General features: G+C 43.2%; 1 protein-coding gene across 37 annotated transcripts in view; it reads right to left on the bottom strand.

Annotated features, from left to right (window-relative positions):
- Window positions 1-1,207: 1,207 nt before the first annotated feature.
- The window catches only part of TCF7L2 (transcription factor 7 like 2), a 349,902-nt gene continuing 339,771 nt past the window's right edge, over window positions 1,208-11,338 (bottom strand). For 17 of the 37 annotated variants that reach the window (XM_029610399.1, XM_029610400.1, XM_029610406.1 and 14 more), the window contains one exon: window positions 1,208-3,188. In XM_029610399.1, coding sequence (XP_029466259.1) covers window positions 2,780-3,188 — 409 coding nt within the window. In that variant the 3' untranslated portion in view covers window positions 1,208-2,779. Of the gene's footprint in view, window positions 3,189-7,169; window positions 7,174-11,338 lie in introns of all 37 variants that reach the window. The other 20 variants (XM_029610427.1, XM_029610435.1, XM_029610428.1 and 17 more) reach the window with 5 other exon arrangements.

Below are 11,338 nucleotides of genomic sequence, written 5' to 3'. Positions count from 1 at the left end.
TTAGGGCAGTATTATTGTTAAAAGCAGTGTATTCAAGGCAGCTTCATTACATCCATGAGTATTGCAACAAGGGTTGTGTTTGTGGTGTGATTTGTTATTCTCTCGGCTTTTTGTATACTTTTATGTTCTAATATTTGTACGTTTTTATTGTACTCCACTTCGAACAGTTTTGTATGAGTGCGGATAGCAAATAAAGTAATGAAAAGGATCTGCAAATCACTTACCAGCATAGGACTGTTTCCAGGTATGTGGGGGCAAGTTTGTTTTCCAGGGGAGGATAAATAAGGGAGGAAAAAGCACCTCGCTCACCCTTAAGAGATTGAAACAGCCAAATCCAAACCAGAGAATGGTCCTGTCCACAATCTACTGATTTTTAAAATGATTTGTTTTGCCAAGGCCATGGATCAGGGCGGGATTTGGTGCCAAACTGATTTGTAAAAGCCGGATCCATCCCATTTCTTGTAGCCCGACAATGTGGCTGCTCCCAGATGACCTGCAGGAGTGGGTGTGGGCAAGGAGTTGCTCCAGGGTAAAATCAAAAGAATTGCAAAAATTCTCTTTGACATATGATCTTTTTTTTTTTTTTGGTAAGGTGCCAGATCGAAATGCAGCGAAAAGCAAATTCCTCCCATTTATCCTTAGAACACATGCAGCAGCTCCCCTCGCACACAACGTCCCTCCCAATGAGATACAAACGCTGTCAAACCGAGCCTTTCACCAGCACTAAAATTCACTAGAAATTAGAAAAAAAAAAAAAAAGTTCTTCCAAACCGAGGGCAGTGTGGCAGGCCCGGATTTCCCCCTGGGCTGCCGGCACACACTAACGCAGCAAGCGTCCGCAGTTCCTCCAACAGAAATGAGCAATCTGTGTCTTTATCTGCACATACTAAGATGCTTTTATTAAACCGGAACTGCATGCTACAGACTGTACAGCATGAACATTCATTCATTACAAAAAAAAAAATAAAATAAAAATAAATGGTTTGCCAAAACCATTAAAAAAAAAAAATTTTTTTTTTTTTTTTTTTTTAAAATCAAGAGAGCATAAAACGGAACAGGAACATCACAGCTGTTAGGAAACATTCAAAATATTCACAAAAATGTTATAGTTAGCATCTTAATAAACCGGGGAGAGAGAGAGGAAAACTAAAATGGCGAGACAGATTTACAATCGCTTCATGTCAAATACAATGGCACTGAATTAACAGATGAACATTATTTTTTTTCAGCTTTATACAGCCTTTTTTGCAACATCAACATGCCTAGTATAATTTTTTTTTTTTTCCATTTTTCTTTTTTAAAAGTTTGCTAACTACTTCATATGTAGTCATATACATGACCGTGGCAGTCTCTTTAATCTTTCCCTTACGAGGAATCTAAATATACAGAATTTTGGCCCTCAAGGAGTTTGTTTAAAAGCCTCTTCACTTCCAATGCAGTCCAGACAATCCGCTACCAAATACGTGTTTATAGGAGACAAGAAAAACTACCTACATCTCTACCTAGGTAACGTCACAGCAAAAGACGGGATGATTTCAAATTACAGTATGAATTTGAGGAGGAAAGTAGGTTCACCCAGAGGTGGTGGGGGTTGATTTGATTTCTTTTTTTGGCACATAAAATTTGCACGCAGTTCAGAGTCAGAACGTCGCAGAGACGGAAGTGAAGTTCATGAAATGGAGAGCCATCAGCAAAGGTTCTGCTTCTCCACTGGGTCCCATTGCATTTCCCTCGTTTTAAGTCTTATTTCAAGGTCACTGCTCATTCAAGCAAGTTTTTTTTTTTTTGTCTCTTTACACCACTGATTCTTACAATGTCCATTTGCTGGCAAACTGCTTCGTACAGCAAAAGGTAACCGAACAAAACAAATATATATAAATTTATATATATAAACTTAAAAACCTTGTACAAATATGTGTGGGTATATAAGATGCTTACACTAAAGGGAAAAAAAAATCTTTATACAATGTTTAAAAAAGAACAAAAAAAAAACATTTAAAAAGACAGATACAACACAGAACCCCTAAAATAAATACTACTGGTCCAATAACATTGATACTTTTTTGTTTTTCTGAGAAATCTGTGTGCGTGTGAATGTGTGTGGGAGCACGAGTGTGTGTGTAGTATCCCCATCCCTAAAAGGAGGACACTATGGAGAGCAAAGCATATTAACACTTGGGTTTTTGTTTACCCTTTTTTTTTTTCTGAGCATTTAAACAACATAACATCACAATAAGTTATCTCACACAAGAAAAGTAGATGGCACTGCATTCATTGTGCCCTGAAGGTTAAAAAACAGATGTCAAATGATTGGTTCACAAGCTCGTATTTAATACAAATAATAAAGAGAACCAACTTTGTTAGTGAGGACTGCTTCAAAATTGCTTTTTTTCTTTTTTTTTATTTCTTCTTTTTAAATCAGTCTTTAAAACTAACCTATTGGAACTACAGAACAGTTACATGTGTGTGTGTGTGTGTGTGTGTAGATATGTATATATACGTATATGTATATATATATATATATATATCTATATATAATTTATTTTTGGAACACTACAAAGACTTTAAACAGCTGTTGATAAAAGTTTTGGCAGAATCATGAGGCTTTTAAATCTACATATTTTAAAAGGAGAAATTGAAGTAACGATGGGTCAAATATTGACCAATGAACTCGATAAAAACATCAACTAATGTAGCCATGTGGCACAAATAAAAAATATTAATTAACAACAATAGTCATAATAAGGGAAAAAAAAAAACATCCATGTCTAAGTGACAGCTATTCTAAAGACTTGGTTACCAGCGACAGTGGCTGGGGCTGACCCCCTACCACGGAGCTATGGGAATGGAAAGAGGAGGCGAGGGGGTGCACCAGCGAAGACGGCGGCAGCGAGGACTGCGGGACGGCAGGCTGGCGGTGGTGGTGGTGCAGCGCCCCGTTGGATTTGTTGGCGCAGCTTTCCGCCAGGACGAGCGAGGACGGAGGCATGGAGAGGTGTGCCAGAGGGTCGGGTTTCAGGGTCAGCGAGAGGGGCTGGGTTTGTTCAGTCTGTGCCTTTGAGCCGCCCGCCGGAGAGGCGAGCACGTTGGGAGAAGGGGGAGGAGAGTCTAGTAAGCTTCCATCTGAAGAGGGTGGACTGATGCAGCTGCCTTCACCTTGTATGTAGCGAATGCACTTTTTTTTTCTCCTAGAAACAGGGGAGAGAGTTATCTGTAAATAAAGGGCAGAGACACTGATGGAGAAAGTGAACTGAGCAAACCAGAAGACTTGACTACACTACGTATCCTGCATGCCTGAGGTGTAACTCGTTCAGAGCCTATAGGTGCACGCAAGTCCTTGCTACTTCATGGGCACTGTAAGTTTCTGAACCAAAATGAAAAGAGCTACAGTGTGAGATGCCTACTTCTTTCTAGGCCTCCAGAATGGCCCGTGGATATCATGTCTTGGGGGGCGCATGTGAGAGAGAGGCTTGTGCTACGATGGATGCCTTCTTGCAAAACACCCAGTTCCTCCCAGCTGTGTTTATCTACGCAGTGGCAAATTAACATCTCAACCCTCAGAAAAAGTGCAGGTATCAGCGGTTTACTGAATTCCTGCCCTGGCTTTAAGGCCAGGTGAAGAGAGCATTGCAATATTTTTCCTAACTTGGGTTTGGTTTGGGAGTTTGGTTTTTTTTTTAGTTTACACTGCATACAAGAATTTTATCATCTTTTCTTCATGCGAAAGCACCGAGAAGCACTTTTTTTCTCCGTTAAACCAAGGGAGGAAGAACTGGGCATTTTGTGTTCTCCGTGGGCTTAGCAATCTTATCAGGATGATTCTGTAAAGATGGAGCACGCCACAGCCACGCGCACTAATACTTAGAGGGAATGTTTAAGCTAAGCATAGAGCTGGACTGACTGTGCGCAGGAGCTGACTGGCCCTTTAAGAGCAAGGAGTGCGTTTAAATCATTTATTTCTGCAATACGCCTAAAACTTACTTGAACGTATATTAACCTTAATTCTAAAGTCTAAACCCAGCAAACTTCATATTTTTGTCCTGTCCATTCTTCAAAAATCTGACATGCGTTCTCTTCTTTTTATATAAATGTAACAATAAAAAAAACCAAACAAAAAAAACTTAACAAGGAATTTAACATTTTAGTCATGGGCACAACCTCCCGCCCCCCCACAAACATTTCATGCATTCTGTTATGAACCCCACCCCAGACAAAGAATTTAAATGATAAAAGGAAAAACAGGCAGAACAAGAAAACTTAAAGAAAGTGAGGGGAAAGAGATGAGCAGAAAAATGACTGAAATGGGTAAGAATAACTGGTTGTACAGCCTGCAGGTTGTGCCTTTAAGGCCATTTGGTTTTTCTTCTTCTTTCAAAGACGGACGAGTTCTTTTGCCACGCTATCCATCTACAAATTTGCAGCGCACGAAGCAGGATGCAGCCAGAGTTTGCAATGTCACGCAGACAAGGAGGGGGGGGGGGGGGGGGGGGGGGGAGGGTGCGGGGAAGGTGACGGCGCCGACTGGGAAAAGGCGTCACGGAAAAAATCTCTACAAAAAAGGCACATTCGCTTCACGAAGAAATCTGCACAACCCGTATTTATTTACTGACGAAATAATCCACAATCTCAAGGCAGCTCTCATAACAAACAGCAAACATTTACAAAACCAGAGTGTCAGCTCCATAACCTGAATGATTTCAGCGACCCCTCAGCAGCTCGGGGTCAGTCTACCGCCACAGATTTAAACGTGGGCTGCAAGACAGTTCAGGAGTCCAATCCAGCTCACGTCAAGGTGTAAGATGCCAGTCAAGAATGAGTGACAGCCCCAAAAATATAAGGGAAGCAGGAAGGCATCCTTTGTGCTGTAATCTAACTGGTGGCGTTAGCTAGTACTCAGGTAATGGAACTAATTACTTTGCTATGTAAGTAACCAAGAGAGTAGCACTGTGATATTCAACCTAGGGCTAGAAAGCCACATGAGATTCTGGAGGGCTCCCACTACGTTTTGGTTTTTTAATCTCTCTCTCTCTCTCTCTCTCTCTATATATATATATATCACAAATTTGGTCAAACAGCACAGAATAAAATAAAGCTTGTTCCGAGGGTTTTACATACAAGACTAGGAAAAGCATTTAGACAATACAGTCCTCAACTCTGAAGGTTAAACTGGACAGGACATTTATTTAATTGTGGTTTCTGGCATAGGAAATATACTTTTCTATTACAAAGTATAATCATTTCCTTATCTAGCTCCATTCCCATCAAAGCACACAAAATTCCAATGGATTCCTTTTCCCCAGAGACAGACGCATGGCCAAAGAAACGATTACTTTTTCAACTTACGGAGTGCTCACAAATCAAGGTACAATTCTTAGTCTCCATTGTTTTTTTTTCTACAATATAGTGGCCCACAAGGATGATTTTTAAACTATCACTGTAGTTTTAAGAACCTATAACCCAGATGGAATCACAGTGAAGGAATTAATATATGTACCCCTTCACAAACTGAACCAGAGATAGGATCACCAAACTACAGCTGCGTTGTGCACTACTGAACCTAACGCCGTAAGTCATAGCCAAATGGGCACAATCTCCCACGAGCCGAAAAAAAACCCCCTTCCCAGCAAAACAGCTAGCGTGTCACTGGCATCCCAGGGCTGTACAATCCTACGTGATCTGTGCCTGCATTTCACACAGCACATTGCGGAATACTACGGTGACTTCACGGCACAGGTGGTAACTTGGGAGTCATGGAAATCAAATATTATGTAGGACTGTGGGTAAAAAAACCCAAACAAAAACAGAACTACAGTGCCAGATGCTTGCTCTATGGTGCTGCAGTGTCCCACAGGGGAAGAGGAGTTGGTGTGAGGTTTTTGGGCTAACACAGCGCACAAGGAACCTCCATTTTTAAGCCTGAATCCTGCACCTGATTTCTGTGGACTAATTATTAATTGTAACTAGTTACGTTCACATGACAAGAATCAGTAACTATTCCCACTGAAAACAGGGAATTCAGACCCCCTGGAGCAGAGAGAGCAGGTAGCAAATTCTCTGCCTCGTCTCTTGTACAACCATGTGTGATTTCTCACCATTCAGAAAGTCATCATGGCGAGGTACAATGCTAAACAAAATAACCACACTAAATTCCCACATTTCGAACTGTGAGTGGCAGAGCTATATTCTCCAGTCACCTTGACATAAAAAGTGAATGCTATTTCTAACTCCTGAAGAAGCAAGGTATTTCCAAGAGCTGCCGTTGAGATGATCTCAATGAATGAGCGGGGATATACTTAGAGAGCAGACCCATCTGAGAACATTCACGCAGCTCTAGCATCACTCACCGCGGACGAAACATGAAAAGTACAGAGTCACCATCCCTTCAGTGCAGGCAGCTTCAGCCACTGAAAAGTGCTGCCACATTTGCTTTTAGATTTTTATGTTACTGTGGCTTCGTTTCCCCCCTCAGCTACGAAAGCAGGGGAACGTCAAGCTACCATCCACAATGCTATGTGGGGAACAGAAGGCGAAGGGGATTCACACCTTTGCTGCGATTTCAGCAAACGGCCACACAACAAACAAGATCCTTCACAGCTGGAACGCAAAACCAGGGTAACCTAATGGCTCTACATAGAAAGATTTGCAATTGTAGAAGGATGTTTCCTGCTCAAATCTTTAAAAGTACATCATTATGGGACCAGGCCTGTTTCTCTTTTCCCTATCGCTCACCTTTCTTCAACCTGGGGATCAAATTGTGCACAACCATCATGGTCAGGTCAGGAATGAAAGAAGGAAAAGGTAGTTGGGGACGCAGTGAGTGACACTCTGGGAGGTCAAAGCTACAGGAAAAGACGGAGAAACCTCGCTGGTGTGCTCAAAGCAGGATCCTTGCAAGGTGCTGCCTCTGAAGTTAAGCCCCAACAGGTGATGGGCACAGTACACTGCCTGCCACTCTCCCCCCCTTGCATTTCGTGCTCAGCATTTTATGAGCCACACCATTAAGCATTATGCAATAAGACAGTACATGCATCAGAACCCGGACTTCGTGCAGATCAGCTGCAATGTTCGGTGCTGATATACCGCCGCATAGATGGAGTGCTCGGAAAGGCCACAGCAACACGGAGTCCAACCTGTTTTGGTTGTTTGCTTTTACTTATTTCACCAAGCACTTTCCTCTTGCTCCTTTGGGCTTCCAGCTCATAATCGGAACCAGGGCTGGGATCTGGGGCCATGAACCTTCTGGAGATTTCTCTCCTATTTTCTATCCCTGCCCAACTTATTTTAAAAGCCAGACACTGCTGCAACAGTTGTCGGCTGGGGCCCATGCACCTGGGCTCCTATCATGGGCCCCTAAATCTAGCAGTGACTGCCAGCCAGCCCAGCGAGTGTCTCTCCACCACTGGCCCAAAGTCGAGTCCAAGAAGAGAAAGATCCGAGCAGGGAATCAAACCCACCTCCGCCTCAGACTGAATCCAGCTTACTTTGAGGAACCCAAACACAAGTGATCTTGTCTGCTAAAATCTTTGCTGCCATATAGAGGTGTAACTGAGGCAGGCCCGGATTTAGGTACAGGCTGCCAAATATCCAGGCCAAGGTGGGTCCTCCTCCTGCTTGCTTTAGAGGGGTGCAGCCATGGGTGCCAAAATCTGGCTCGGAACGGAAGGGATAAAGGTTTTCTCAAAAAAGAGCAGACATCTAGCAGCTATCTCCCTTTTTTTTATTTGCTTTCCTCTTCCACCTTCTCAGCGTCTAAACAGAAGGCAATGCAAAAACAGCGCAGGGCAAGGGGAGGGGATATCTTGCATGGAGCAGACTTTTTTCCCCTCATCATTAGGACACACATCGTGTGTGCTTTGCACCAGTTATGAAAGGGAACGCACACGCGTGCTGTAGCTTTGAATCTTCCCGCAGGTAAAAAGTACGCATGGTCACTGGCACCTGCTTTTCTCCCCCCCCCCCCTCCCCTCCTCGTGGAATTTCACTGGAAAAAGTACACGCGAAGATCTGAACGTGCAATCTACCCCGCAGACTCTTCCTCTCCCTCTCCATTCTGCTAAAAAACACACACGCACTGTGGAAGAAGAGACAAACTTTTAAGCACGCTGAAGGAGGGCAAGGTCAACCGATGCACATGGGTAAAAAAAAACAAAAAAAACAACCTGCCGACACCTTAGGGAACACTGGCACAGTCAGTCATGGCTGCACCTGGACTCAGAGAGCTATATCGAATGTGCTAGCCAGAAAGAGAAATCAGGAAGAAATTACAGGGTTAGAACTCAAAGCCCGGGAGCCCGGGATTGTTGGGTGGAATCTGCACCGATCAAGAGAAGGACTGCATGCGAAGGCACCGCTGGTACCACCTACCCTGGCCGACAAGGCCACTGTCACCCCGCAATTTAGAATCTGACGGGGGTCTATTACCATGAAAAGGCTAACGAGGAATGACAGCAGCACCTCAAAGGCAGAGCGTGAAATCAAAGAAAGGAATGCAGCGCTGACCCTAAGCGGCAAAACTGAGGTGGCAGGGCTTGGGCCTGTTTTAGGAGAGGGGCATTCACCCTGTGCTCCTAACAGACTCCTACCAGCAAACTAAGAATACGTTTAAAAATCAAAAAAAGCAAAGGGGAGGAAAAAAAAAAAAAAAAAAGATGTTTCAGCTTATTCAGTGGAAGTTATTGTTTGTAGGGTGAAAGTGGATTCTGACCAAGATGTTAGCCACTTTTAACATTTTTTAAATTAAGCTGGCAGAGTTCTTATGAGATTAATGGACTTGCTGATGTTCTTAATACTCCAGCAATTTGCTCTGATCGCTTTCTTGGAGTCCAGCAACCTAATATATTTTCTTTTTCACTTGAAAAGCATACAGTTGACTACAGGAGGACGGTTTTTTCTTTTTGTATTTCTCTGAATCATAGGAGAAATAACTGCCTTAGCGTGGGTAAGAAGAGAGCTGATCCGGATGGACTAATGATGGCTTTGAGAGAAAAGTAAAACCTGCCCAGGTTCAGATGCGGCCTGCACACATACCTAATTGGTTTAAATAAAACCATGGTCTCATTTCACAGACAATGATCTAACTATAAAGAAGACATCTGGTGCCAGTTTTGCATAAGATAAAACAGTACATAAAAGTGCAGTCTACTTGGTCTTCTTAAAGCAAGATTTCCCCAGATATTTGCCCTTCCTTGAGCGGGGTAATTCAGACAGGTAAATTCCTACTTCTATCCATTGCTAGCCCAGAGATGACTTTTTAAAACGTGCTTTAAACTGGACCTATGTGGGGAGTAGAAACAGCCAAAATCCCTTGATATAAATTAAGCAATCTGCAAAAAAAAAAAAAAAAATTAAAAAAAAAAATATATATATATATAGAGAGAGAGCAGATCTATCTTTCACTCTTGAAAGCTGCCAGCATAGGAATTAGTTTAATCAAAGACTGAAAATGGTGCAGTGAGATTCAAGTTTTTCAAAGACATAAAAAGTTTGATTTTAAGACAGCAAGTGGTTGTCGCATACAGAGACCTAAACTGGTGTGCAAATCTTTATAAATATATATATATATTGTTTTTTTAATCTGGGGAACATGGGGAGGGGGGAGAGAACAGCTGACTGGTGCCATACTACACTACCCTTTTCATCGCTTCTTGCATTTTTTTTTTTCCAAAACAAGTTAAATCTAAGTTTTAACCACACAATGCCAGGTAACAACCAGTAACTAAAGGGTTAGATGGAATTTCCACAAGTGCCTGGGGGATACTGAGCAACAGGTCAGGAAGCGAGAATGATGGCACCCCCGAACCCGCCTGTGAAAAGTTTGTGCAACATGTGCCAAAACAAAGTCTTCACCTAACCACCACCAGCTAGTTCAGCATTAACCAGTGCTGCCAACCACTAAGGCTGTAGCTCACATCTAGTTTTCAAGCTCCTGTCTCTTGTGTCAACCAGGAATCAGAATGCATTATGGGAAGGGAGCTGGAAAGACAACCTAACAAGCAATCTTATGACCATGGCACTATTAATGCAGGGGGGACAGGAAGCAGAATGGATTAGGCTGGATGTTTAAAAAGCCCAGTCAGAGATTAACTAAAACTTCACCATGATCTGCAGTTGCTAAAAGGCTGGGAGCACTTTAAGTTTGCCATCCGCTGTTTTCTTTTTTTGACTTTCAAAACCATAGTATCCAAATGCTGTTCTCTGGCCTGAATCAGCAATAAACTCCACATCTGACTGTGCTCCTCAGACGTAGCCCTCCAGGGCCCCCCCCCCCGAACATGTGTGCTAGGCTCGGAGCCACTGCGCAGTGCACGCCAGGAACGAGGAGAGCTCAGATCAACTAAGAAAGACTGCCGGGATCCCGAGGGAGGGTAAGATACGTGGCCGGCTAAACCTAGACAATTACCTTCAATACATACATTTTACTTCGTGCCACAAACGTCAAGTTTAAATGGGTGCACCTATTTACTCCACCGAGCAACAAAAGCATCAATCAAAAAAAAAAAAAAAAAAAAAAAAAAAAAAAAGGCAGCGCAAGTGAAATCTCACGCCCAGTCGTGTCAAGTCAGGATACAAAATCAATATGCCAGTTCTACTATTGGAAGAGAGTTTTCACCGTAGCAGCCTAGCATTTATGTATGCTGGGGTCATTTCCCTGGGTAGCCACTCATTCTGCCCTCCTTCAGCTGCTAACCTAAACCTCAGTCGCGCTGCGGCGCTCCAAGCCTGCGCTGGCAGGAGGGAAACGGTAAACAGAATTCACGGCATGCAGTGATGCGCCGCCAGGCTTAGGCAATGATGACATGAAGCACAAGGCAAGGGCGTGAAAACGAGAGGAAAGGGGGCGAGAGCGAGCAGTACACACACACACACACACACACACACACGCAAGAAAAAAAAATAAAAGACAGAGGGGGCGGGAGGCTGGGTTAAAAGAAATACCTACCATTATTATATTCCAAATTCAGAGACTGCTTGTATCAGAATAAAGAAACAACAGATTTAACCAAACGGAGGATCATTTGGGGGTGAGGGGGAAGGGGGGATTGGAAGAAGCAATAATAAGAGTTAGTTTGTTTCCCTCCACCAAGGAAGAAGCATCGACTGGGTCACTTGCCAGAGAACAGGACCGGGCCATACTCTAAACTGGTGCCTTCGTTTCTGGGCTTGCAGTTCCAGCAAGTACATCAGTTTTTAAAAAGGCAGACACCGCTGGGCAGAAGCTGGCATTTAAAAACAAAACCCCTGTCTGGCGCTTTCCCTTCCTCCTCCTCCCTCCATGTCCGGGCGAGCTGTTGGGTAATAAATGCAGCAACCCGTGGCTCTTAAAGGCATTCCACACACT

Source organism: Rhinatrema bivittatum, chromosome 7 (genome assembly GCF_901001135.1).
Source record: "Rhinatrema bivittatum chromosome 7, aRhiBiv1.1, whole genome shotgun sequence".
Classification (NCBI taxonomy): Eukaryota; Metazoa; Chordata; class Amphibia; order Gymnophiona; family Rhinatrematidae; genus Rhinatrema; species Rhinatrema bivittatum.
The sequence above is the reverse complement of the archived record's forward strand: the minus strand, read 5'-3'. Positions and strand labels throughout refer to the sequence as shown.